Source organism: Eretmochelys imbricata, chromosome 13 (genome assembly GCF_965152235.1).
Source record: "Eretmochelys imbricata isolate rEreImb1 chromosome 13, rEreImb1.hap1, whole genome shotgun sequence".
NCBI classification, from domain to species: domain Eukaryota; kingdom Metazoa; phylum Chordata; order Testudines; family Cheloniidae; genus Eretmochelys; species Eretmochelys imbricata.
Window position 1 is genome coordinate 30,709,416 of NC_135584.1, and position 24,262 is coordinate 30,733,677.

At 45.7% G+C, this 24,262-nt stretch overlaps 1 protein-coding gene across 5 annotated transcripts in view; it reads left to right on the forward strand.

Moving 5' to 3' along the window:
- NDRG3 (NDRG family member 3) overlaps positions 1–24,262 on the forward strand; it is a 123,337-nt gene that overhangs the window by 34,270 nt on the left and 64,805 nt on the right. For 3 of the 5 annotated variants that reach the window (XM_077831838.1, XM_077831835.1, XM_077831837.1), the window contains exon 2: positions 6,313–6,385. The exons of 1 other annotated variant lie outside the window; for it this stretch is intronic. Coding sequence is in view for 2 of the 4 variants with exons in the window: in XM_077831835.1 (XP_077687961.1) it covers positions 6,327–6,385 (59 nt within the window). In the remaining 2 variants the exon portion in view is untranslated. Of the gene's footprint in view, positions 1–6,312; positions 6,386–20,371; positions 20,393–24,262 lie in introns of those variants that run through there. One more of the 5 variants, XM_077831839.1, reaches the window with a different exon arrangement.

A 24,262-nucleotide genomic window follows, 5' to 3' on the forward strand; every position in this document is an offset into this window, starting at 1 on the left:
CATGTTATCCCATCCTACCATCTCCTCCATAAACTTATCGAGTTTAATCTTAAAGCTAGATAGATCTTTTGCCCCCACTGTTTCCCTTGGAAGGCTATTCCAAAACTTCACTTCTCTGATGGTTAGAAACCTTCGTCTAATTTCAAATCTAAACTTGCCAATGACCAGTTTTTATATCCATTTGTTCTTGTGTCCACATTGGTACTGAGCTTAAATAATTCCTCTCCCTCTCCGGTATTTATCCCTCTGATATATTTATAGAGAGCAATCATATCTCCCCTCAACCTTCTTTCCGTTAGGCTAAACAAGCCAAGCTACTTGAGTCTCCTTTCATAAGACAAGTTTTCCATTCCTCGGATCATCCTAGTAGCCCTTCTCTGTACCTGTTCCAGTTTGAATTCATCCTTCTTAAACATGGGAGACCAGAACTGCACACAGTATTCCAGGTGAGGTCTCACCAGTGCCTTGTATAACGGTACTAAAACCTCCTTATCTCTACTGGAAATACCTCGCCTGATGCATCCCAAGACCGCATTAGCTTTTTTCACAGCCATATCACATTGGCGGTTCATAGTCATCGTATCATCAACCAATACTCCAAGGTTCTTCTCGTCCTCCATTACGTCTAACTGATGCGTCCCCAGCTTATAACTAAAATTCTTGTTGTTAATCCCTCAATGCATAACCTTACACTTCTCACTATTAAATTTCATCCTATTACTATTACTCCAGTTTACAAGGTCATCCAGATCCTCCTGTATGATATCCCACGCGTTCTCTAAATTGGCAGTACCTCCCAGCTTTGTATCATCTGCAAACTTTATTAGCACACTCCCACTTTTTGTGCCGAGGTCAGTAATAAAAAGATTGGTCCCAAAACCGATCCTTGAGGAACTCCACTGGTAACCTCCCTCCAGCCTGACAGTTCACCTTTCAGTAGGACCCATTGTAGTCTCCCCTTTAACCAATTCCTTATCCACCTTTCAATTTTCATATTGATCCCCATCTTTTCCAATTTAACTAGTAATTCCCCATGTGGCACCGTATCAAACGCCTTACTGAAATCTAGGTAAATTAGATCCACTGCGTTTCCTTTGTCTAAAAAATCTGTTACTTTCTCAAAGAAGGAGATCAGGTTGGTTTGGCACGATCTACCTGTTGTAAAACCATGTTGTATTTTGTCCCATTTACCATTGACCTCAATGTCCTTAACTACTTTCTCCTTCAGAATATTTTCCAAGACCTTGCATACTACAGATGTCAAACTAACAGGCCTGTAGTTACTCGGATCACTTTTTTTCCCTTTCGTAAAAATAGGAACTATGTTAGCAATTCTCCAATCATACGGTACAACCCCTGAGTTTACAGATTCATTAAAAATTCTTGCTAATGGGCTTGCAATTTCATGTGCCAATTCCTTCAATATTCTTGGATGAAGATTATCTGGGCCCCCCGATTTAGTCCCATTAAGCTGTTTGAGTTTCTCTTCTACCTCAGATATGGTAATATTTACCTCCATATCTTCATTCCCATTTGTCATGCTACCATTATCCTGAAGATCCTCTTTAGCCTTATTAAAGACTGAGGCAAAGTATTTGTTTAGATATTGGGCCATGCCTAGATTATCCTTGACCTCCACTCCATCCTCCATGTTTAGCGGTCCCACTTCTTCTTTCTTTGTTTTCTTCTTATTTATATGACTATAGAACCTTTTACTATTGGTTGTAATTCCCTTTGCAAGGTCTAACTCTACTTGACTTTTAGCCTGTCTCACTTTATCCCTACATGTGCTGACCTCAAAAAGGTAGCTTTCCTTGCTGATCCCTCCCATCTTCCACTCCCTGTATGCTTTCTGCTTTTTCTTAATCACCTCTCTGAGATGCTTGGTCTACAACTCCTGCCTATGAATTTTTTCCCCTTTCTTGGGATGCAGGCTTCCGATAGCTTCTGCAGCTTTGATTTAAAGTAATCCCAGGCCTCCTCTGCCTTTAGATCCATAAATTCTTCAGTCCAATCCACTTCCCTAACTAATTTCCTTAATTTTTGAAAGTCAGCCCTTTTGAAATCAAAAACCCTAGTTGCAGATTTATTTTTGTTAATCCTTCCATACAGTTTGAACTGAATTAGCTGATGATCACTTGAACCAAGATTATCCCCTACAACCATTTCTTCTATGAGGTCCTCACTGCTCACCAAAACCAAATCTAAAACGGCATCCCCTCTAGTCGGTTGAGCAACTACTTGATGAAGCAATCCATCAGCTATTGCATCTAGGAAAATCTGAGCACTATTATTACTACTAGCACTTGTCCTCCAAGTTAGTCTCCCATGATCATGCAGTTTCCATTAGTATTTCCTTTATTAAAAACATTAAAAAGGGCTCTATCCATATCCAAATTAGATCCCGGCGGTCTATAGCACACCCCAAGCACTATCCCAGGGGAGGCTCTAATAGTTTTCTTCCCCAATTTAATTTTTGCCCAGACGGACTCTGTCTTATCCATTCCATGGCTTCTTATTTCTTTACATTCTACCTCATCATTGATATACAGTGCTACTCCACCACCTTTACCTTTATTTCGGTCTTTCCTAAACAGCACATACCCTTCAATACCTGTAGTCTAGTCATGACTACTATTCCACCATGTTTCTGTTATCCCTATAATATCTGGTTTCACTTCCTGCCTAAGCCATCTGTTGATAGTCATAATCTTATCACACCTTTGTTGCCCTTCTCTAGGAACAGGCAGAATCCCACTGAAGATTACCTGAGCCTCGATTTCCTTAAGCGTCTTCCCCAGCCTAGCATAGTCTCCCTTAATACTTTCCAGTGAGAATCTAGCTGTATCATTTGTTCCCACATGAAGGATAATTAGGGGATTCTTTCCTGCTCCCTTTAGGATCCTTTTCAACCTCAGGTCTACATCCTGTATCTTAGCACCTGGAAGACAGCATACCCTTCTATTCTCTGGATCAGCTCTGGTTATAGGCCTGTCTATGCTTCTCAGTAAAGAGTCCCCAATCACATAGACCTACCTTTTCCTGGTGACGGTGCTATTATCCAGTCTATCCCCTGTTCCCTCTGGCTGCAAGTTCTTTCCATTCCTATTCTCCCTTGTAATCCTCTTCAACCCATCCTATATCCTCCTGGGGCTCATATTTGGTGTAGTCTCCATTGACTCTTCCCCTTTTTCCTATAGGACTAGCCGCTCTTCTCTTCTTCCTTGCCCTTCCACCTTCAGTGACTACCTGCTGAGCCCCTTCGTCATTTTCCAACTCTGCAAACCTGTTCTTGAGCTCTGTTTCTCCTTCACTAGCCCGTCTTTTCCTCTGCCTGGTTCTTTTAGTCACATGCTTCCACTGACCACTTTCCTCACCCAGTCTCCCCTCAGAATTCCTCAGTCCTGCTTCCATCTGCAAGTCTGAGCTTTTCCCTTCAGATACCTCATGTCTTTGCTCCATAATCTGCTCAAACTCCTTCCTAAACTCAACCAGACTTTCCACCTGCATCTCCAGACCTCGGATCTTTTCCTCCATCAGCTCTATCAGACGGCATTTCATGCAGACAAAACTCTTACCAGGTGCCCCCTCCAGGATCATGGACATACCGCAGCTTCCACATCCAGTCATCCTCATTGTGTCTTCCACAACATGGGTCACTCCCACTGCTGCCTCTGTATCTGTCATAGCCTTCCCACCTAAACCCTGTTAATCTGGGAAACAAACCACACCAAAACACCAGCACCCACAGCAAAAATAAACCCCAAACAAGCACCACAAGACAAACTCCCCTGTTCACAGCTCTGTTTGCTGGCTCCTGTGCCGCTGCCTGACTGGCTGGCTACCTTTATAGGACCCCTAGTCAGAGAAGCTCCGCCCCCTAATCAGGGCTCAGCTTCTTTCCCAGCACAAAGCCCCTACAAGCCTCTACACCTACAAATACAAAACCAAATACAAATACCTTCTCCTTCAACAGAACTCCCACTCAGACTTCCCTCTTTACAGCTCTGTTTGCTGGCTCCTGGGCCGCTGCCTCATCTTGAACTGCATCTTGGTGTTGGATGTTGTCATCCTGGGCCGGCCTGTCCCTGTGTTTTGCGTAGCTGGTGGAGACGTTTCCTTACGAGCACAACAGGGAGGGGGGAGATGGAACACTGAGCTGCGGGGCCCTTCTGTTAGCACCACAAGGCATGTAGGGGTCCATGTGTAGCTTCCTCTGGCTGAGCTTCTGACTGTCAAAAATGGGTTCCAGTGAACTCCAGGGGAAATAACCAACTCTGAAATGAGTTCTGTCGCTCTAAGGACTAAGGGCACTCTTGACATTATTGAGAACAGTCCAGAACGGAACAAGCAATTTGACATTAAACCTGCTGTTGACTCTCTTCCTTGCAAAAAGCTGCTGGCAGATGAGTATCTGCTCCATCTCATGCCTTTTATGTGAAGTATCTATCTTCTCTTGTCTTAATTTTTAAACAAAGAAACAGAATTCTTAGGGAATCTGTAAATACGCATAGACTTTAAGGTCAGAAGGGACCATCATGATCATCCTAGTCTGACCTCATGAACATTTCAGGCCACAGAACCTCACCCATCCACTCCTGTAATTGACCTTTTAACCTCTGACTGAGTTACTGAAGTCATTGTTTAAAGACTTCAAATTACAGAGTCCACCATTTACTCTAGTTGAGGGGTTTTCAAACTTCATTGCACCGCAACCCTCTTCTGATAACAAAAATTACGACATGACCCAGGAGGGTGGACCGAAGCCTGACTCTGCCCAAGCCCTGCTGCACTGGGTGGGGTAAAGTCAAAGCCTGAGCCCCACTGCCCCGGGCAGGGGGCTAAAGCCCAAGGGCTTCAGCCCCAGATGAGGGGCCTGTAACTTGAGCCTCGCCATCCAGGGCTGAAGCCTTTGGGCTTTGGATTCAGCCCCAGGTGGTGGAGCTTGGGCTTGGGCTTCAAACCCGAGCCCCAGCAAATCTAATGTGAGCCCTGGTGACCCCATTAAAACAGGGTCCCAACCCACAGTTTAAGAACTGCTGCTCTAGTTCAAACCAGCAAGCCGCATGGTCTCTGCCAATCTGATCTAGCGGAAAATTCCTTCCCGACCCTAGATATGGTGATCATTTAGACCCTGAGCAGTTGGGCAAGACCCAGCAGCCAGACACCTGAGAGAGAATTCTCTGTAGTAACTCAGAGTCCTCCCCATCTAGTGTCCCATCACTAAGACTACGATTTAGTCACAGGTATTTTTAGTAAAAGTCATGGACGGGTTGTGAGCCATAAACAAAAAATTCATGGCCCGTGACTTGTCCATGGCTTATACTACAAATACCTGTGATTAAATCTTGGGCGGGGAGACGCTGTTGGGGAGGGGGTAGCACCCAAAGCCAGTGGCACCAGCTGCTGGGGAATGCGGCTGCTCCGGCACACCGCCCTGGACAGTGGCTAGTGTGGCTGTCCCTGGGGCTGGTCCAGCAGTGGCTGGTGTGGCTGGCTGTCTCAGGGGCCACCTGAGCAGGCAGCCACACTGGCCCCTGCAGAAGTCACGGAGGTTGTGGAAAGTCACGGAATCCATGACTTCCGCAACCTGTGAGACTGACAAATGAAGCACTACCCATCACCGGCTGTTGGGGATATTTGCTGCTAGCAGTCACAGATTGTAGGCAGTCCCATCATACCATCCCCTCCATATACTTATCAAGCTCAGTTTTAAAGCCAGTTAAGCGTTTTGCCCCCATTGCTCCCCCTTGGAAGGCTGTTCCAGAACGTCATTCCTCTGATGGTTAGAAACCTTCATCTAATTTCAAGTTTAAACTTGTTGATGGCCAGTTTATATCCTTTTGTTTCTGTGTTCACATTGGTGCTTAATTTAAATAACTCCTCTCCCCCCCCCGGTACTTATTCCTCTACTGTATTTATAGAGAGCAGTCATACCTCCCCTCAGCCTGTGGGTAGGAGGCTTTGATCAGGCACCTGCTTCTGCATTCTGCTATGGGTGTGTGATGTTTTCAGGTCAGAAAGCTCATTTGTTTAGATCTGTACAAATCCCCTGTAAATCAACCTTGGTAATGTCTGTGTATCTGCAAGGATCAGTGTTACGGTTTGCAAATGGAGGTGGTTTATTCTCAAAACAACTGTGCCGTGGAGTAAAAGGACCAGGAACTATCTTCAAAAATGTGCTCCATCAACAGCTTTGTTCTGCTCTCGGTCCTTGGTGCAAAGCACACACCTTCCTTCTCATATTGAGGACTGTCTGGTCTTCTGCCAACTGAAATTAAGTATTAATCATCTGTAATCTATTCTTTCTAGGTGCTGAAAAGGGAATGAATGTAAAACCCTTCAGAGAGCTCCACTTTAGTCCAGAATCTCACCAGAGAACTAGGTATCTAAGCTCACTTTACCGACTGAGTGGCTCAACTGTAATTTTGAGAACAGGAAAAGAACGCCCATATAAATTGTAACAAGCCCTGAATGTATTTACAGTAACTGGATTCCCTAATGTGTGGGTACCCCTGGCACCAAGGAATGTCAGTCTCAGCTTCTTCCCGTGCCTTAGTTTTTTGGGGGGTGGGCTCATCGCTCGGTTGTTTTCTGTTAATGTCTCTTTTCTCTGTGATGAGTGAAGCTGTTAAACAGTGTGCCATGTGCTAATGAGATGCATGCTGCGAAGTTCTCTCAGAAGTGCCATGTATGAATATATTTACTATATCAGTCCTCTGTGTTGACAAGTTCTGTTTCCCAATTAGACAAGAGTGAATTTCACTGGAGTGAAATAGCTTTTTCTTTCAATTGACAATATTTTTTCTCTAACGGAAATGATACAGCTCCTTGAACTGATTGTACAAATTGTGACAGGATGGGATACATCTGTAAAATTATGAACTCCACTTTGTATTGTGTTGAATAAAAACCTAACTGTGCCTGAGGGCAGCCTGTAGTAAGTACTGCATTCCAGACGTGCCCAGCTCAGACATCAGTCAGGACTATCACTAAGAGCCATCAAGACCACAGTCTGGCGCCTCCCAGAGGATAATGTGTTTCCTATACAGAGGCCAGTAGGTGGGGCAAGCATAACAAGAGGGGGTGTGCATGGAGGAGGTGGCAGTGCTGGAGCACATGCACAGAGGAATGACCCTACTTAAAAGTAGGGTTCCGCTTCGTGCGGGTGGCAGACCATCACCGTATACAAGGACTTGCCAGAGAGAGGGGATGAAAGGGACCCTACCCAGCTGGAAACATGGTGATATCTTGGACTTTCAGAAGGGGTGAGATCAGACTAGAGGAGGGAGCATTTCAGGACTTCGATTGTTTTCAGTAGAAGGGACGACTGTGATCATTTCTGACTTCCTGTATTACACAGAAGAACTGTAAATTGAGTGGTTCAAAGTAAAGTCACTGTGGTTAAGAAATTCCTTTGCTAAGCTGTGTTCCTTACTTTCTTGCCATGTTGTTCCTGAAAGGATTAAACTAGAATCCCAGAGTGCCCACAGCCTAGATGGAACTTTGGGGGAGCATGAGCTAACACTGATTTTAGGGCCTAGGGTGGCTGGATGAAGGTGTTCAAGGTCCCAAGGAAAGGTGTGAGACACAGGTGTGCCAGAGGGCTCTAAAGTTAGAAACTGTGAATAGCTTCTACTGAGACCTAGCTTGCTTGGATACATGTGATCCCCAGTGATTTGAGTCCACTCACAATGGACTGGTGACTCTACAGATGGATACTGGGCCAGGTTGTAACACACACTATATATTCCCAGGGGAAAAAAAAATCTGGTAAACTGAAATTAAGTCTGGGAACAATAATTTAAGGGTAAAATAATATTGTTGTTACACAGTAAACAAAAGAATTAATAAACCACCAGATGAGTTAAAACCATGAACAGTTAAAAGTACAGTAGAACCTCAGAGTTACGACCACCTTGGGAACTCTGAAATGTTGGTAACTCTGAACACAATGTTATGGTGGTTCTTTCAAAAGTTTATAACTTAGCATTGACTTGTAATACAACTTTTGAAACTTTACTATGTAGAAGAAAAATGCTGCTTTCCCTTTATTTTTTGAGTACCTTATGTTTAACACAGTACTCTACTGTATTTGTGTTTTTTTTTGTCTCTGCTGCTGCCTGATAGTATACTTCCAGTTCCAAATGAGGTGTGGGGCTGACTGGTCAGTTCATAACTCTGAGGTTCTACTGTGTAGAAATGTGCATTTGGTCATTTAGATCACCTTAACTCTGCCCCCACCGTGCTGCCAGCTTTCCCTTGCTTTTCCCTTCATCCCTCCATCCAGCAAAGTTCCCTGTAAACTGCATGGCTGTGCAGCAATCTTGTATGTATGGCACAGGTCAGAAACCATGCTGCTCACATATCCTGTGTTTGGCCGCAGCAGGGATGTGATGTGGCACTTTAAGAAACTGCTTTGCTCATCCTCCTCCCCCCAAGTCAGAGCATTAATGCCCCAGCTCCTCACTGTGGGGGGAGTGAAAATGCTTCTGGTCTTAAGGATATGCTCAGCGATGAGCCTTGTGCGGGGACTCAGGTGGGGGGCCCGACCAGGCTCTGAGGTGCTGGCTGGGTCAATAACTGCTCTGGAGCTGCTCCCAACAGGGCCAAAGCCCCAAACCTCTCTACCCTCCGACAGTTGGTTTCCAGGGATGTGGCAGGAAGAGAGCTGCAGCCAGGCCCCTTCCTGGGAGCACCCCAGGGGGACTGAAACCCTTGATCTGGGAGAGAGGCGGTCTGACACCTGCCCTTTCCCACATGGACTCCTGGCTGGGCTCCTAAGATGGTTGTTGCAGAGCAAATCTCCCTCAGCGACCCTGCAAATGGGGGCTGTCAAGGTTCCTTCCCCACTCTGAACTCTAGGGTACAGGTGTGGGGACCTGCATGAAAGACCCCCTAAGCTTATTCTTACCAGATTAGGTTAAAAACTTCCCCAAGGCACAAACTTTGCCTTGTCCTTGAGCAGTATGCTGCCACCACCAAGCGTTTTAAACAAAGAACAGGGAAAGAGCCCACTTGGAGACGTCTTCCCCAAAAATATCCCCCCAAGCCCTACACCCCATTTCCTGGGGAAGATTTGATAAGAATCCTCACTAATTGGTACAGGTGAACACAGACCCAAACCCTTGGATCTTAAGAACAATGAAAAATCAGTCAGGTTCTTAAAAGAAGAATTTTAATTAAAGAAAAGGTAAAAGAATCATCCCTGTAAAATCAGGATGGTAAATGCCTTACAGGGTAATCAGGTTTAAAAAGATAGAGAATCCCTCTAGGCAAAACCTTAAGTTACAAAAAGACATAGCTTATTTTATCAGCCATTAAACAAAAGAAAATCTAACGCATGTTCTAGCTAGATTACTTACTAACTTTACGGGAGTTGTAAGGCTGCATTCCTGATCTGTTCCTGGCAAAAGCATCTCACAGACAGACAGAACCTTTTGTTCTCTTCCCCCCACCCCCGATTTGAAAGTATCTTGTCCCCTCATTGGTTATTTTGGGTCAGGTGCCAGTGATGTTACCTTACCTTCTTAACCTTTTACAGGTGAAAGGGTTTTGCCTATGGCCAGGAGGGATTTTATAGCACTGTATACAGAAAGATGGTTACCCTTCCCTTTATGTTTATGACAGGGGCACAGGAATTGGTGCGTGATGCTGGGAAGGAGCCACTCTGCACACCCTATCCCTCTCAGTGCATATCTGCTTCAAATATCTCATTCCCCAGCGCACATGCCCTGCACTTCTTTAAATTAACTTGCCTGAGGACAAAAATGTAGGACTCGGGAATTTGTAGGCCACTCAGTTTAAAAAAGAAAAGAAAAGAAAAAGAAGAATTAGAGGGAACGTTGCCGTTCAGTTGTTGGCTTTTGCACAATGTTTCTTTCCAAGGGCTTGTGTCAGCAGCCTGTCACTGAGAAATTTAAATGTAGAAAGACCAGTGCTGTGAATATTGCCATCCTTCTGTCTTCTCCATCTGTTGTTATATGGGCTTTAGGTTTGTAATCTGACTGTAACCATCTCTCCTTTGAAGAAGACGACATATTTGTATGGCTTACAGGAGGTGAACGGAAGATGTGACACACACAGCATTGGTTTTGTAACTGGTTTCATAGGGAAGTTCTTGTGAGTAGTGTGGTGAAATCTATAATGACTACGAGTGGTCAGGGCCTAGGTTGTTTAACTCAACTCAACATAAAGAATTTCTCAGAGCCCATGCTGAGACTGTATTAGAGGCCAAGAGAACCTTCCTATTGACCTCACTTGAGACTGCCAAATCCTACCCCAAGGAGCAATCCAGGGTGATAAACAACTTTATCAATGCTGAGTGCCTACAGCCCACTACAGAACCCAGCTCCAAGTGCAAAGAACTATTATCCTACTGTGCAGAAAAGATTACACATTCAGGAAGCCTTCTCAAACAGCATGGATCCAACCCACCTATACCAGCCAACAAACCACCTGCCTGCATTCCCAGAGCTCAGTACATTCAGCCCTCAAAAGGGAGAGGAATTATTTAAGTTCAGTACCAATGTGGACACAAGAACAAATGGATATAAACTGGCCATCAGGAAGTTTAGACTTGAAATTAGATGAAGGTTTCTAACCATCAGAGGAGTGAAGTTCTGGAATAGCCTTCCAAGGGAAGCAGTGGGGGGCAAAAGACCTATCTGGCTCAAGATTAAACTCGATAAGTTTATGGAGGAGATGGTATAACATGATTTTGGCAATTAATTGATCTTCAAATATTCATGGTAAATAGGCCCAATGGCCTGTGATGGGATGTTAGATGGGGATGGGATCTGAGTTACTACAGAAAATTCTTTCCTGGGTATCTGGCTGGTGAGTCTTGCCCATATGCTCAGGGTTCAGCTGATCGCCATATCTGGGGTCGGGAAGGAATTTTCCTCCAGGGCAGATTGGAAGAGGCCCTGGGGGGTTTTCGCCTTCCTCTGTAGCATGGGGTACGGGTCACTTGCTGGAGGATTCTCTGCACCTTGAAGTCTTTAAACCATGATTTGAGGACTTCGGTAGCTCAGACTTAGGTGAAAGGTTTATCGCAGGAGTGGGTGGGTGAGATTCTGTGTCCTGCGTTGTGCAGGAGGTCTGACTAGATGATCATGATGGTCCCTTCTGACCTTAATATCTATGAATCTATAAGTACTGCACTCCCTGTTGAAAAATTGGAGAGGTTCAGTGAAGAGCCACAGGGATGATTAAATGATTAGAAAAATTACTGTAGAGTGATTGATTCAAGGAGTTCAATCTGTTTAGTTTAACAAGGAGAACATTAAGGGGTGACTTGATTAGTCTAAAAGTACCTGCAGGGGGGAACAAATGTATGCTAGTGGGCTCTTCAGTTACTTCTGGTGGAATTCTGCGCCAAAAAATTAAAAATTCTGTGCACAATATTTAAAATTCTGCAAAATTTTGCATATTTTATTGTCAAAATAACACACAAGAATATCACCAGTTTCAGTTATTTTTGGTCATTTATTTCAAAATATCTGTCGGCAAGTATGTCCGTAACAATACAGATAAAAGATTCAGGAAATGTTTTTTGACAAATATGACAAATAGATTCCTTACTAGACATATTAACAGAGAACTCTGAGTAATAATTCATTTGAACTACAACACAAAACCATATTTCCCACACCACACAGAAGCAGTGCAAAGGCTTGGGGGAGTTGGGGTAACGGAGGAGCTGAAGGAGCCGGAAGTAAATTGCTGGGAAGGAATCATAGAATATCAGAGTTGGAAGGGACCTCAGGAGGTTATCTAGTCCAACCCCCTGCTCAAAGCAGGACCGATCCCTGATGAAATCATCCCAGCCAGGGCTTTGTCAAGCCTGACCTTAAAAACTTCTAGGGAAGCAGATTCCACCACCTCCCTAGGTAACGCATTCCAGTGTCTCACCACCCTCCTAGTGAAAAAGATTTTCCTCATATCCAACCTAAATCTCCCCCACTGCAGCTTGAGACCATTACTCCTTGTTCTGTCATCTGCTACCACTGAGAACAGTCTAGAGCCATCCTCTTTGGAACCCCCTTTCAGGTAGTTGAAAGCAGCTATCAAATCCCCCCTCATTCTTCTCTTCTGAAGACTAAACATCCCCAGTTTCCTCAGCCTCTCCTCATAAGTCATGTGTTCCAGTCCTCTCATCATTTTTGTTGCCCTCCGCTGGACTCTTTCCAATTTTTCCACATCCTTATTGTAGTGTGGGGCCCAAAACTGGACACAGACTCCAGATGAGGCCTCACCAATGTCGAATAGAGGGGAACGATCACGTCACTCCATCTGCTGGCAATGCCCCTACTTATACAGCCCAAAATGCCATTGGCCTTCTTGGCAACAAGGGCACACTGTTGACTCATATCCAACTTCTCGTCCACTTGAACCCCTAGGTCCTTTTCTGCAGAACTGCTGCCGAGCCATTTGGTCCCTAGTCTGTAGCGGTGCATTGGATTCTTCCGTCCTAAGAGCAGGACTCTGCACTTGTCCTTGTTGAACCTCATCAGATTTCTTTTGGCCCAATCCTCCAATTTGTCTAGGTCCCTCTGTATCCTATCCCTACCCTCCAGCGTATCTACCACTCCTCTCAGTTTAGTGTCATCTGCAAACTTGCTGAGGGTGCAATCCACACCATCCTCCAGATCATTTATGAAGATATTGAACAAAACCGGCCCCAGGACCGACCCCTGGGGCACTCCACTTGATACCGGCTGCCAACTAGACATGGAGCCATTGATCACTACCCGTTGAGCCCGACAATCTAGCCAGCTTTCTATCCACCTTATAGTGCATTCATCCAGCCCATACTTCTTTAACTTGCTGGCAAGAATACTGTGGGAGACCGTGTCAAAAGCTTTGCTAAAGTCAAGGAACAACACGTCCACTACTTTCCCTTCATCCACAGAGCCAGTTATCTTGTCATAGAAGGCAATTAGATTAGTCAGGCATGACTTGCCCTTGGTGAATCCATGCTGACTGTTCCTAATCACTTTCCTCTCCTCTAAGTGCTTCAGAATTGATTCCTTGAGGACCTGCTCCATGATTTTTCCAGGGACTGAGGTGAGGCTGACTGGCCTGTAGTTCCCAGGATCCTCCTCCTTCCCTTTTTTAAAGATGGGCACTACATTAGCCTTTTTCCAGTCATCTGGGACCTCCCCCGATTGCCATGAGTTTTCAAAGATAATGGCCAATGGCTCTGCAATCACATCCACCAACTCCTTTAGCACTCTCGGATGCAACGCATCCGGCCCCATGGACTTGTGCTCGTCCAGCTTTTCTAAATAGTCCCGAACCACTTCTTTCTCCACAGAGGGCTGGTCACCTTCTCCCCATGCTGTGCTGCCCAGTGCAGTAGTCTGGGAGCTGACCTTATTCGTGAAGACAGAGGCAAAAAAAGCATTGAGTACATTAGCTTTTTCCACATCCTCTGTCACTAGGTTGCCTCCCTCATTCAGTAAGGGGCCCACACTTTCCTTGACTTTCTTCTTGTTGCTAACATACCTGAAGAAACCCTTCTTGTTACTCTTAACATCTCTTGCTAGACACAACTCCAGGTGTGATTTGGCCTTCCTGATCTCACTCCTGCAAGCCCGAGCAATATTTTTATACTCATCCCTGGTCATTTGTCCAATCTTCCACTTCTTGTAAGCTTCTTTTTTGTACTTAAGAGCAGTAAGGATTTCACTGTTAAGCCAAGCTGGTTGCCTGCCATATTTACTATTCTTTCTACACATCGGGATGGTTTGTCCCTGTAACCTTAACAAGGATTCTTTAAAATACAGCCAGCTCTCCTGGACTCCTTTCCCCCTCATGTTATTCTCCCAGGGGATCTTGCCCATCAGTTCCCTGAGGGAGTCAAAGTCTGCTTTTCTGAAGTCCAGGGTCTATATTCTGCTGCTCTCCTTTCTTCCTTGTGTTAGGATCCTGAACTCGACCATTTCATGGTCACTGCCTCCCAGGTTCCCGTCCACTTTTGTTTCCCCTACTAATTCTTCCCGGTTTGTGAGCAGCAGGTCAAGAAGAGCTCTGCCCCTAGTTGGTTCCTCCAGCACTTGCACCAGGAAATTGTCCCCTACATTTTCCAAAAACTTCCTGGATTGCCTGTGCACCGCTGTATTGCTCTCCCAGCAGATATCAGGGTGATTTGAAGTCTCCCATGAGAACCAGGGCTGCGATCTAGTAACTTCTGCGAGTTGCTGGAAGAAAGCCTCGTCCACCTCATCCCCCTGGTCTGGTGGTCTATAGCAGACTCCCAGCATGACATCACCCTTGTTGCTCACACTTCTAAACTTAATCCAGAGACTCTCAGGTTTTTCTGCAGTTTCATACTTGAGCTCTGAGCAGTCATACTGCTCTCTTACATACAGTGCAACTCCCTCACCTTTTCTGCCCTTCCTGTCCTTCCTGAACAGCTTATATCCATCCATGACAGTACTCCAGTCATGTGAGTTATCCCACCAAGTCTCTATTACTCCAGTCACATCATAATTCCTCGACTGTGCCGGGACTTCCAGTTCTCTCTGCTTGTTTCCCAGGCTTCATGTATTTGTATATAGGCACTTGAGGTAACCTGCTGATCGCCCCTCTTTCTCAGTATGAGGCAGGAGCCCTCCCCTCTCACATGCTCCTGCTTGTGCCTCCTCCCAGTATCCCACTTACGTCAGGGCTTTGGTCTCCTTCCCCCGCTGAAACTAGTTTAAAGCCCTCCTCACTAGGTTAGCCAGCCTGCTTGCGAGGATGCTCTTCCCTCTCTTCGTTAGGTGGAACCCGTCTCTGCCTAGCACTCCTTCTTGGAACACCATCCCATGGTCAGAGAATCCAAAGCCTTCTCTCCGACACCACCTGCGTAGCCATTCGTTGACTTCCACGATTCAACGGTCTCTACCCAGGCCTTTTCCTTCCACGGGGAGGATGGACAAGAATACCACTTGCACCTCAAACTCCTTTATCCTTCTTCCCAGAGCCACGTAGTCTGCAGTGATCCGCTCAAGGTCATTCTTGGCAGTATCATTGGTGCCCACATGAAGAAGCAGGAAGGGGTAGCAATCTGAGGGCTTGATGAGTCTCGGCAGTCTCTCCGTCACATCGCGAATCTTAGCTCCTGGCAAGCAGCAGACTTCTCGGTTTTCCCAGTCGGGGCGGCAGATAGATGACTCAGTCCCCCTGAGGAGAGAGTCCCCGACCACCACCACACGCTGCCTTCTCTTGGGAGTGGTGGTCGTGGAACCCCCAACCCTAGGACAGGGCATCGCATGCCTTCCAATTGGCGGAGTCTCCTTCTACTCCCTTCCCTCAGATGTATCATCTGGTCCACTCTCCGCATTAGTACCTGTGGAGAGAACATGAAAATGGTTACTTACCTGTATCTGCCCTGCTAGTACATGGACGTTCCCCTTTTTTCTTCTGGAGGTCACATGATGCCATATTTCCTCACCATCCTTCTGTCCCCGATGTGCAGCCTGCTCTGAATCTTCAGAACCTTGTGTCCTTAGAAGCCTATCTTGACATCCGTCCAGGAAATCTTCAATTTCTCTTATGCATCGCAGGGTCGATACCTGTTGCTCCAGACCTTGAACCTTCTCTTCCAGGAGCCTGGGTGTGAACTTGGAGGGCTGTTGGGTATGAGTGGGAGAAGTATGGAACAGGTTTTTTTTTTGAGGGGGTAGGAGGGCAGAAGAATTGTTAGGGAGCTTCCCGCATGTAGACTGTGGCTGACTCCTAGCCTCTCCCACTGAGTCAGGCACATCTGCCTCTGTCCCTATGTAGCTCTGCACCCCTCCTCCATCATCATGTTGCTGTGCCCTCACCCAGCCACTCCCCCATCTCTATCTCCCAGTACTCCCTCCCCCGCCCCCATGTGTCTCTGTGCCCTCGCCCAGCCACTCCCCTTTCCCTATGGAGCTCTGCCCCTGTCCCCATGTGTCTCTGCATCTTCCTCCCCCCGTGGCCCTGTGCCTCCACTCCCATTCAGCCCCTGCCCCAGTCTGTCCTCCTCCACTAGCCCTTATGAGCCCCTGTCTGACCCCACACAGTCCCTGTCTCCTGACCTGGCCTGACAAGCGCTGCGAAGGCAGCTCTCTCTTTCCTCGCTGGTGGGGAGCTGCAATTTTGTTCTGTTGCCACAGTGCCCTCTGGTGGGCAAAAGGTGGAAGACCAGCAACATTTTGGCAGAAGCTTTTTTCTGCGCAAAAAATTAGAAGTCTGCGGGTCTCATTAAATATGCAGTGGTGCAGAATTCCCCCAGGAGTATTCAGTGTAACAGAGAAGGGTCTAACATGATCCAATGGTTGGAAGTTGAAGCTAGACAAATTCAGACTGGAAGTAAGGTGTTAACGGTGAGAGGAATTAACCACTGGAACAATTTACCAACAGTCGTGGTTGATTCTGCATCACTGACAATTATTCAATCAAGATTGGATGTTTTTCTAAAAGATCTGCTCTAGGAGTTATTTTGGAGAAGGTCTCTAGCCTGTATTCTACAGGAGGTCAGACTAGATGATCACAGTGGTCCCTTCTGGCCTTGGAATCTGTGAATAAAGGAGTCTCAACCCAAGACCTGTTAACTGACCCATGCCCTTTCTATTGGGTGAAAGAGAGCCATGAGCAACTGGTGCCCCTCTTGTCCAAAATAGCCAATACCTCATTTAAGGAGGGAATCTCCTCTTCCTCCTTAAACACACAATACTCTGACAAACACTGAAGAAACCCAGAAGATACATCGGTTCTAGTGCTCAGTGTCAAATCTCCCATTCCTTCGCAAGTTTACAGAAAAGCTAGCCAAATGCCAACTACAAGCGCATCTAACTGAAGTTAATATCCTAGATTGGATCTGGATTCAGGTCAGGACATGGCATTGAAACAGCTTTAGTGGCACTGATGGAAGATCTTCTGTTGTCAGTGTATAGAGGGCAAACATCCATTTTCATCTGCCTAGATCTTTCTGTAGCATTGGCCGTGAGACGCTGTTGTCCCACCTAAGAGAGATGGTGGGGTCCAGGGTAATGGTTTGAATCCTTCCAACAAATAGTGGTGGGAAACTGCACCTTCACTAGGAGACCCCTCACCTGGATCAATTTTCTTTCCAGTACTTATCAAGATCTCTATGCAGCCACTAGATGAATTAGTCAGATAAGCAGTATGCCAGCAATATGCAGATGAGACACAGATTGATCTATCTTTCACCACGTATGACCGCACCACTACCTAGATGCCCAGTGCTTGGATGAGATCAGCTCATGGATGAAGAACAGCTGGTTGAAGTAAAACCTGAGCAAGACAGGTTATGCTGGTGGGTAGAGGAAAGTGCACTGAAGAGCTTGCAGCTATGCTGCAGTCTTGTGTTGAAGATTAACACCCACAGTTGGTCAATTCAGTCCATATGTTGCTGGATTTCTCACTGTCGCTGAGCTCTCACATAGCATGCATGCATAAGTAATGCTTTCTATCATCTCCGGTTGGTGAGGAACCTGTCCTACATTATGGCAGATGATGACTTGACCTCAGTTGTTTGTGCCTTTGTCACCACCTGTCTGAATTATAGCAATGCTATATTCCTGATCGTGAAGGCATCAATCCTTAAGAAACTCCTATTGGTGCAGAATGCTGCAGTGCATCTCATCGGCAACACAGGCTCCCGCAAGCACATCACACCTGTCCTCTACTCTCTGTGCTGGCTTCCCTAGAATATCATGTTCAAGGTCTTGGTCCTTATCTTCAAGGCACTCCATTTCCTGGGCCCAGCATATCTAAAAGGTCACCTAAAGCTCTGGGGTGAGGACTGTGGTCAACAGCTCCACTCGGACACTGGAATTTTCTAGCATGAGTGTAAAGTCCATCTGTGCAGAAGATGGAGCTTTTGGGGGGAGGGAGTCTGTGGAATGAACTCCCAAATGCAGGACCATCACAAACCTCACTTCCTTCCATGCCAACTGCCAGGAACACTTTTCGGACCTGCCTTCTCTAATGCAAGCACTCTGTGTACATTTAAAACATGCACAAAACCCTACCAAAACAGACTGCTCCACTACACACACAATTCTACTGGAGAGAGATTAAGAGAGAATGAACCATGCATGACAGGGGGCTGGACTAAATCAGTAGTGCTCAACCTTTTCAGACTATTATACCCCTTTCAGGAGTCTGATTTGTCTTGTGTACCCCAAGTTAAAAACGTCTTGCTTACAAAAATCAGACATAAAAATACAGAAGTGTCACAGCACACTATTACTGAAACATTGCTTATTTATTTTTACCATATAATTATAAAATAAATTAATTGGAATATAAGTATTGTGTTTACATTTCAGTGTATAGTATATAGAGCAGTATAAATAAGTCATGGTCTGTATGAAACTTTAGTTTGTACTGACTTCGCTAGTGCTTTTCATGTAGCCTGTTATAAAATTAGGCAAATATCTAGATCAGTGCTACTCAAAGTGGTGGTCCGCGGACCGGTGTCGGTCCGCGAGCCATCAGCTGCTGGTCTGCGTGCACAATGGGGAAAAAGTTGCCGGTCCCCCACATCAGATAGCTTGAGAAGCATTGATGTAGATGATATCTAGACTCTCACTCCTGGGTGAGACCCACTGGACTAGATGACCTATTGAGGTCCCTCCCAGTCCTACACTCCTATGATTCTATATATCCCTTAATACTTTTGCAGTGATGATAATAAAGTAGCTGAAAGGTATATAAAGGTGCCTTATACCAGTATAGCTATTTCTGTTTGGGAAGGAAAATAAACTATACCAGTTTTGGGCACCTTCATAATGCATCAACATTAGGGGATTATATTTATAAATGGAATCCGCAGATAGACTTGCTTTCTTGTTTTCTTCCTTTAAGTGGGCTACAGACACTTTAACCCTTCCAAGTGTGGCTTGGCACAGACCCCAATGTTAAAGATGGCAGACCTGTTACCTCCTCCTGTCCATCTCCCTGGGACCACCGCAGGATATAGTTCCTTTCTAAAGTGCTTTTCACTCACTACAGCTCCTTTGGATGGCAGGTGAATTGTTGCTCCTATTTAAGGGCTGACCTGCTGACAGACTTGCACTGACCGAACTGAATTGGTTCCCTAAAACTGTTGTCGTTACTCAGGTGCAGATCTTTGTGGATGCTCTTACTTTGGAATAAAAGTGGTTAGTGTCTGCACAGATATTTGCACCAAAATAACTCAGTTTTAATTTGCATCTTTTGTTATTTCAGTACAAGTTTGCGTGTCGATCAGCCCTTACTGCAGGCTGTAGAGGTCAAGTGTGTTGCTCTTGGTCATACTGTGAGTCCCTGAAAGATCAGGAATAGAACTCGGGAGTCCTGGGTCATTCAGTACTATCCCCAAATAGATATTTTTATTAAAGATCCTTACTTCTGGACTAGAAATCTCGTGTGCCAGTTCTTCAGTCCCGGTCCTATGCCCTAACCACTAGGAAAAGTCTTCTGAATGGATGAATTGTGCGGGGGTGACCACAGCATCTCACTCCTGCAGTTAGGAGCAGCTTGCGGCCTCCTGCTGCTCCAGCTCCCCTCTCAACGCAGTCCCAATGCAGCACCTCAACCCTGCTCCTCTGCCCCACACCTGCATGTGCTCAGCTCTGAGGCACTCCAAAAGCCTGTGCAACTGGCCCCACAACCTCTTCAAGATATGCTACCCTGAAGCTGTGAATTCTTACCATGACCCCAATCCCACATCCCTTTGCAACAGCAAAGGATTGTGGGATGTGGATTAATCCTGAAAGAAACGGTGAGAACCACTGTACTAGACAGTGCTTCCTCCCTCCCTGTTTCGATTGTGTGCACTAAAGACGTGTAGCCTGAAAGTCTAAAGAGAATGCTTCTCCACAAACTGTCGCTGTGTGCTAGGACAGATGTAGCAATGAGGAGTGGGCACGTTCCCTTGGATGCATATGGTGACCTGATTGTTAACTGAGGAGGAAATTGTTTTAGTGCTTGGAGAATCACTCGGTAACAGCTGTTATTACTGTTGTTGGAGCAGGTTTCATTCCAGTGGGAGTTTCTCTAAAGGGTACTGCATCTTAGTGAATGAGTTATTGTAATGGACTCTGCTAGTACAATTCGCCCCTAGGGCACTAATGACTTTGAAGCTATGTGGATTTTGTTTCTATCTTTAAAAAGAGACCAGCGTGTGATGCATATAAACCTCTCCTAAGAGAACCTAAGAGGGTTAACTGCTCTGTATCATTTTCAAAAGGGTATCTGGGAAAAAATACAGCTTGTGGCAGGCTAAGATCCCCAGAGATACTCCAGGCTGCCTGGATTTACTGCTGAACTGTCTTAGGAGATGGAATTTTCCATCATGTGACCTTTGTGTTCCTGCAGGTGTTTACAAACTGCTGCTGTAACTGAACAAGGATTTTGTACCGTGAGTGAAACAAAACCTTAGGTCTGTCAGTGTGTTCTAGGTGCATGTTCCTGGACTTTTTAAACGAGACACACAATAACTACCCATTTGGCTCTTTTCTCAAAGGATTCCTGTAGATTTGTAGCTGGGGGGCCAGGGGGCCATGGCCCCATCACTTTTAAAAGTGGGAGGGCACTGCCCTTCCACGTTTTACAAGCCATAAGGAGAAGGGAGAAGCGAGGTGTAACGGGGAGGAGAGGAGCGAGGTGGGGTAGGGTCTTGTGGGGAAGAGGGGCAACCAGGCCTGGGGTGGGGGGAAGGAGGTAGTGTGGGGGTCGGGTCTTGGGGGAAGGGGCGGCATGAGGGCGGGTCTTTGGGGGAATGAATGGCGTGAGGGTAGGGGTTTAGGGAGAAGGGGCAGTGCGGGGATGGGGCCATGGTTCGGGCACCTGTGGCTCCCCCCAACTTTTAGGGGGCTTCTGCTGCTCCTGTTTGTAGCCCTCTCATGAAGCCTTAGTGCAAACCTCCTGGTTTGGCATGTAATGAATGTTAATTAGGAGAACTGGCTGGAACATTCTTGTATAGTGAATTAACTACTGCATTTGCCTAAATTGTGATTGTTCATCTTGTACACATTCCTTGACTCAGAGTGCGAGCATTGGAAGAGTGACTCCACAGATTAATTCATATCTATGTGTAACTTGTATGCTCTCTGTTTACTGAAAATATGTGAGGCAGTTGATGAGGTTTTGAGTGTCTGTGCATGGTTTCTAATACTCTTTTGTATCTCTATGCACCATGTTTCTGTACATCTTTTCGCCTTTTTTGTCTTAGCTCTTGTTAACCATTTTTATTCCTTTTTCTTAAAATAACAAAGCAAACCCAATGCAAAATAAGAAGGTTTCAGCTCTGAAATTCTGCCATATGTTGTTACCCACCATTTGAGCTATAGACCTGATAAAGACTCTCAGAATGCGACTGTAAAAATGTGGGATGTTTTGAATAAGGAATACATAGTGACTAAATTATCCAGCATGCTGATTAGACTAGCATGTGGAATAATAGTCACAGAAACCCATTAGCCTTGTATTTAACAGCAGCCAGATGCAAGGCTGTATTAGCCAGTAGGCTAGAATACTAAACCAGAGATGATACTTTTACTGTATAAAAAGCATTTCTCTTCCCCCACTTGGGAAAAGACTGTTGTGACTCATTTGGAGCTGCTCTGTAATTTGTGAATATTGTGTGTCGGCTTGGCTATTGTGCTGGTTTCTGTCTGCCAGGTGTGTTGGCAGCAACAAGGGCTGGGTTCAGTATCTTGGGGTTCCTCTTAGCATTACAAAACACAATTGGCTTGAGCCCCTCTTCTTCTACTCCTCAGTCTCCTCCTTCCCCCCGGAACTCGAGGAAAACCAAACACCAACTCTGCGTGCTTCTAAGAGGCAATACTTCCCCACTTGCAAGCACTGTGTATGTAAAAATTTTAGTAAGAGGAGAGGGAACCCAGTATTAACTTGGGAAAACACCACAATGATGCAAAAGTATGCAAACATTAAGTACAACACCCATCCCACAATATCTTGGGCAGTAGTGCTTTGTGTTAGTTTCTCCCACTGCGATGTGAAAGTCTGATGGACAAATGGCCCTTTAACATGCCAGTTCACTTTCCCACTGCTGCACCCTACTCACTGTTTGTTGGCCAAGGCTAGCAAGTCACAAGAGTCCGTGGGTGCATTTGGGTGGGCTGGAGGGGGAAGGGCACAGCTGAGTGATGCCTCTGCTCACCGCTGTCGCTGCCCCCTCTGCCTTCATCTGTGATTCCGTGTTCTGAGGTTCCACCACCTAGCTCAGTCCTTAGTGATTTCACTGGCTAGTGGGGAACCTCACTGCTGCTGCCTCTTCTGCGTTGCCTTTCTCTGCAACACTGTCCCCACACTATCTTAGGGCTCAGCCTCTAGCCCAGCTTATCGAGATTTCAGCTCTAGCGACCACTGAGAAACAAGGATTCTCAAGTCCAGTCAGCGGTCTTTAAACACTGGATGGGGAGGGTCAAATGGCAACTAAGAAAACAGTCTGTGCCACCGGGTTAGGAGCACCTGTCCGCACCCCCACCCTGACTTTCACTTGGATTTGGCATCACTGCCTCCTGCTTAGCAAGTGAGATTGAGGTAGGGTAACTGTTCCCCTCCTCCCCCCCAGTTAGAGCCTATTAAGTACAATTCTGCTGCCCTTTAGTGATACAATAGGATAACAATATTTCACTATCCCTGCAGCCAAGACTTATGTGAATTTTAACCCAAAACAACTACAATTGATGACTCTGGCAAAGCAGGTATGCCTGCTGGTCACCAAGGGAAAGTAGGTGTGTCTCTGCAAATATGGTCTGCTCTTGAGGTCTTTTCCCCCCAGTTCATAAGTAGGTGGCAGAAGAGAGCTCATTCAGACCACTGCTTTACACTGTATTGGCTTAACTCAACTGGAATTAGTCTGGAAAAACGGGCATGAGGGAAAAGAATGGCTCAAGATTAGAGCTGTCTTTTCACGATCCTTCCCCCCCCCCCCCCCCCACACACACAAAGCCAATTTCTTGAAACTGAAACTGTTTTCAGGAACATACCAGGTTCGCCAGAACTCGCTGAAAGGGTTTCTCAGGCCCAGGATGGAATTTCTGGTCAGAAAGTGAGATAGTTGAGCACTCTGTGATTCATCATTAAAACCTGTGAAAGGTTTCAGTTTGATCCTGATAGGGAAAATTTCTGAATTCTGATATTTACAGGACGGGAACACCATATCCCACCCAGCTCCACCCAAGGTCACCAGCTCTTAGTACACGCCAAACCTCCTCTCCAGCCAATCTACACAACTAGTTTGGAGCAGGACAGGAAAAAGCCTGTGAACACAAAGACAAAAGAACTCTGGCAAAATTGAAGAGGGGTGGTAATTCTTTCGGGGAAGCAGACTGAGACACAGGTCCCAGTCAGGGTATCTGGGGAAACTAGACTAGGTCACCATCCCAGGATGGTAGGGCTATAGGTAGGATAGACGGGAATGTAGACTATATTTTAAATTCCCTTTTTTTTCTAAAAAGATTTGTTCCTACTGCTTAAAAAAATCCACAACTCTTAAGAAGGCTGCTGACTGTACATTATTGGTCACAGGTTCCTGAAGGGAAGAAGGTATCTGAACTCATTCAGACACGTGGGGTGAGAATGGTTGGTACACGGGGCCTGGTCGAAGAGTGGGAGGATTGTAGAATTCCACCCTGCCAAAGATAAAGGCCTGAGGTCTGACATTTCATAGATTCTATGGCCAGAAGGGACTGTTCTTGTCATCTAGTCTAACCTCCAGCATAACGCAGGTCAGAGAACTTCCCCAAAATAATTCCTAGAGCAGATCTTGGAAAACTATCCTATCTTAATTTAAAAAATGTCAGTGATGGAGAATCCACTACAACCCTTGTTAAATTGTTTCCAGTGGTTACTCACTCTTACTGTTAAAAATTTATGCCTCATTTTCAGTCTGAATTTGTCTAGCTTCAACTTCCAGCCACTGTAACATATTAGACCTTTCTCTAGTAGACCAAAGAACCCATTATTAAATATTTGTTCCCCCTGTAGATACGTTTAGACTGAAATGAAGTCACCCCTTAACCTTCTCTTTGATTAAGCTCCCTGAGTTTATCACTCTAAGGTATGTTTTCTAATCTTTTAATCATTCTTGTGGCTCTTCTCCACACCCTCTCCAATTTATCACCATCCTTGAATTGTGGGCACCAGAACTGAACACAGTTTGCCAGCAGGGGTCACACCAGTGCCAAATAAAGGTAAAAATAACCTCTCTACTCCTACATGAGATTCCCCTGTTTGTGCATCCTAGAATTGGACATAGTGT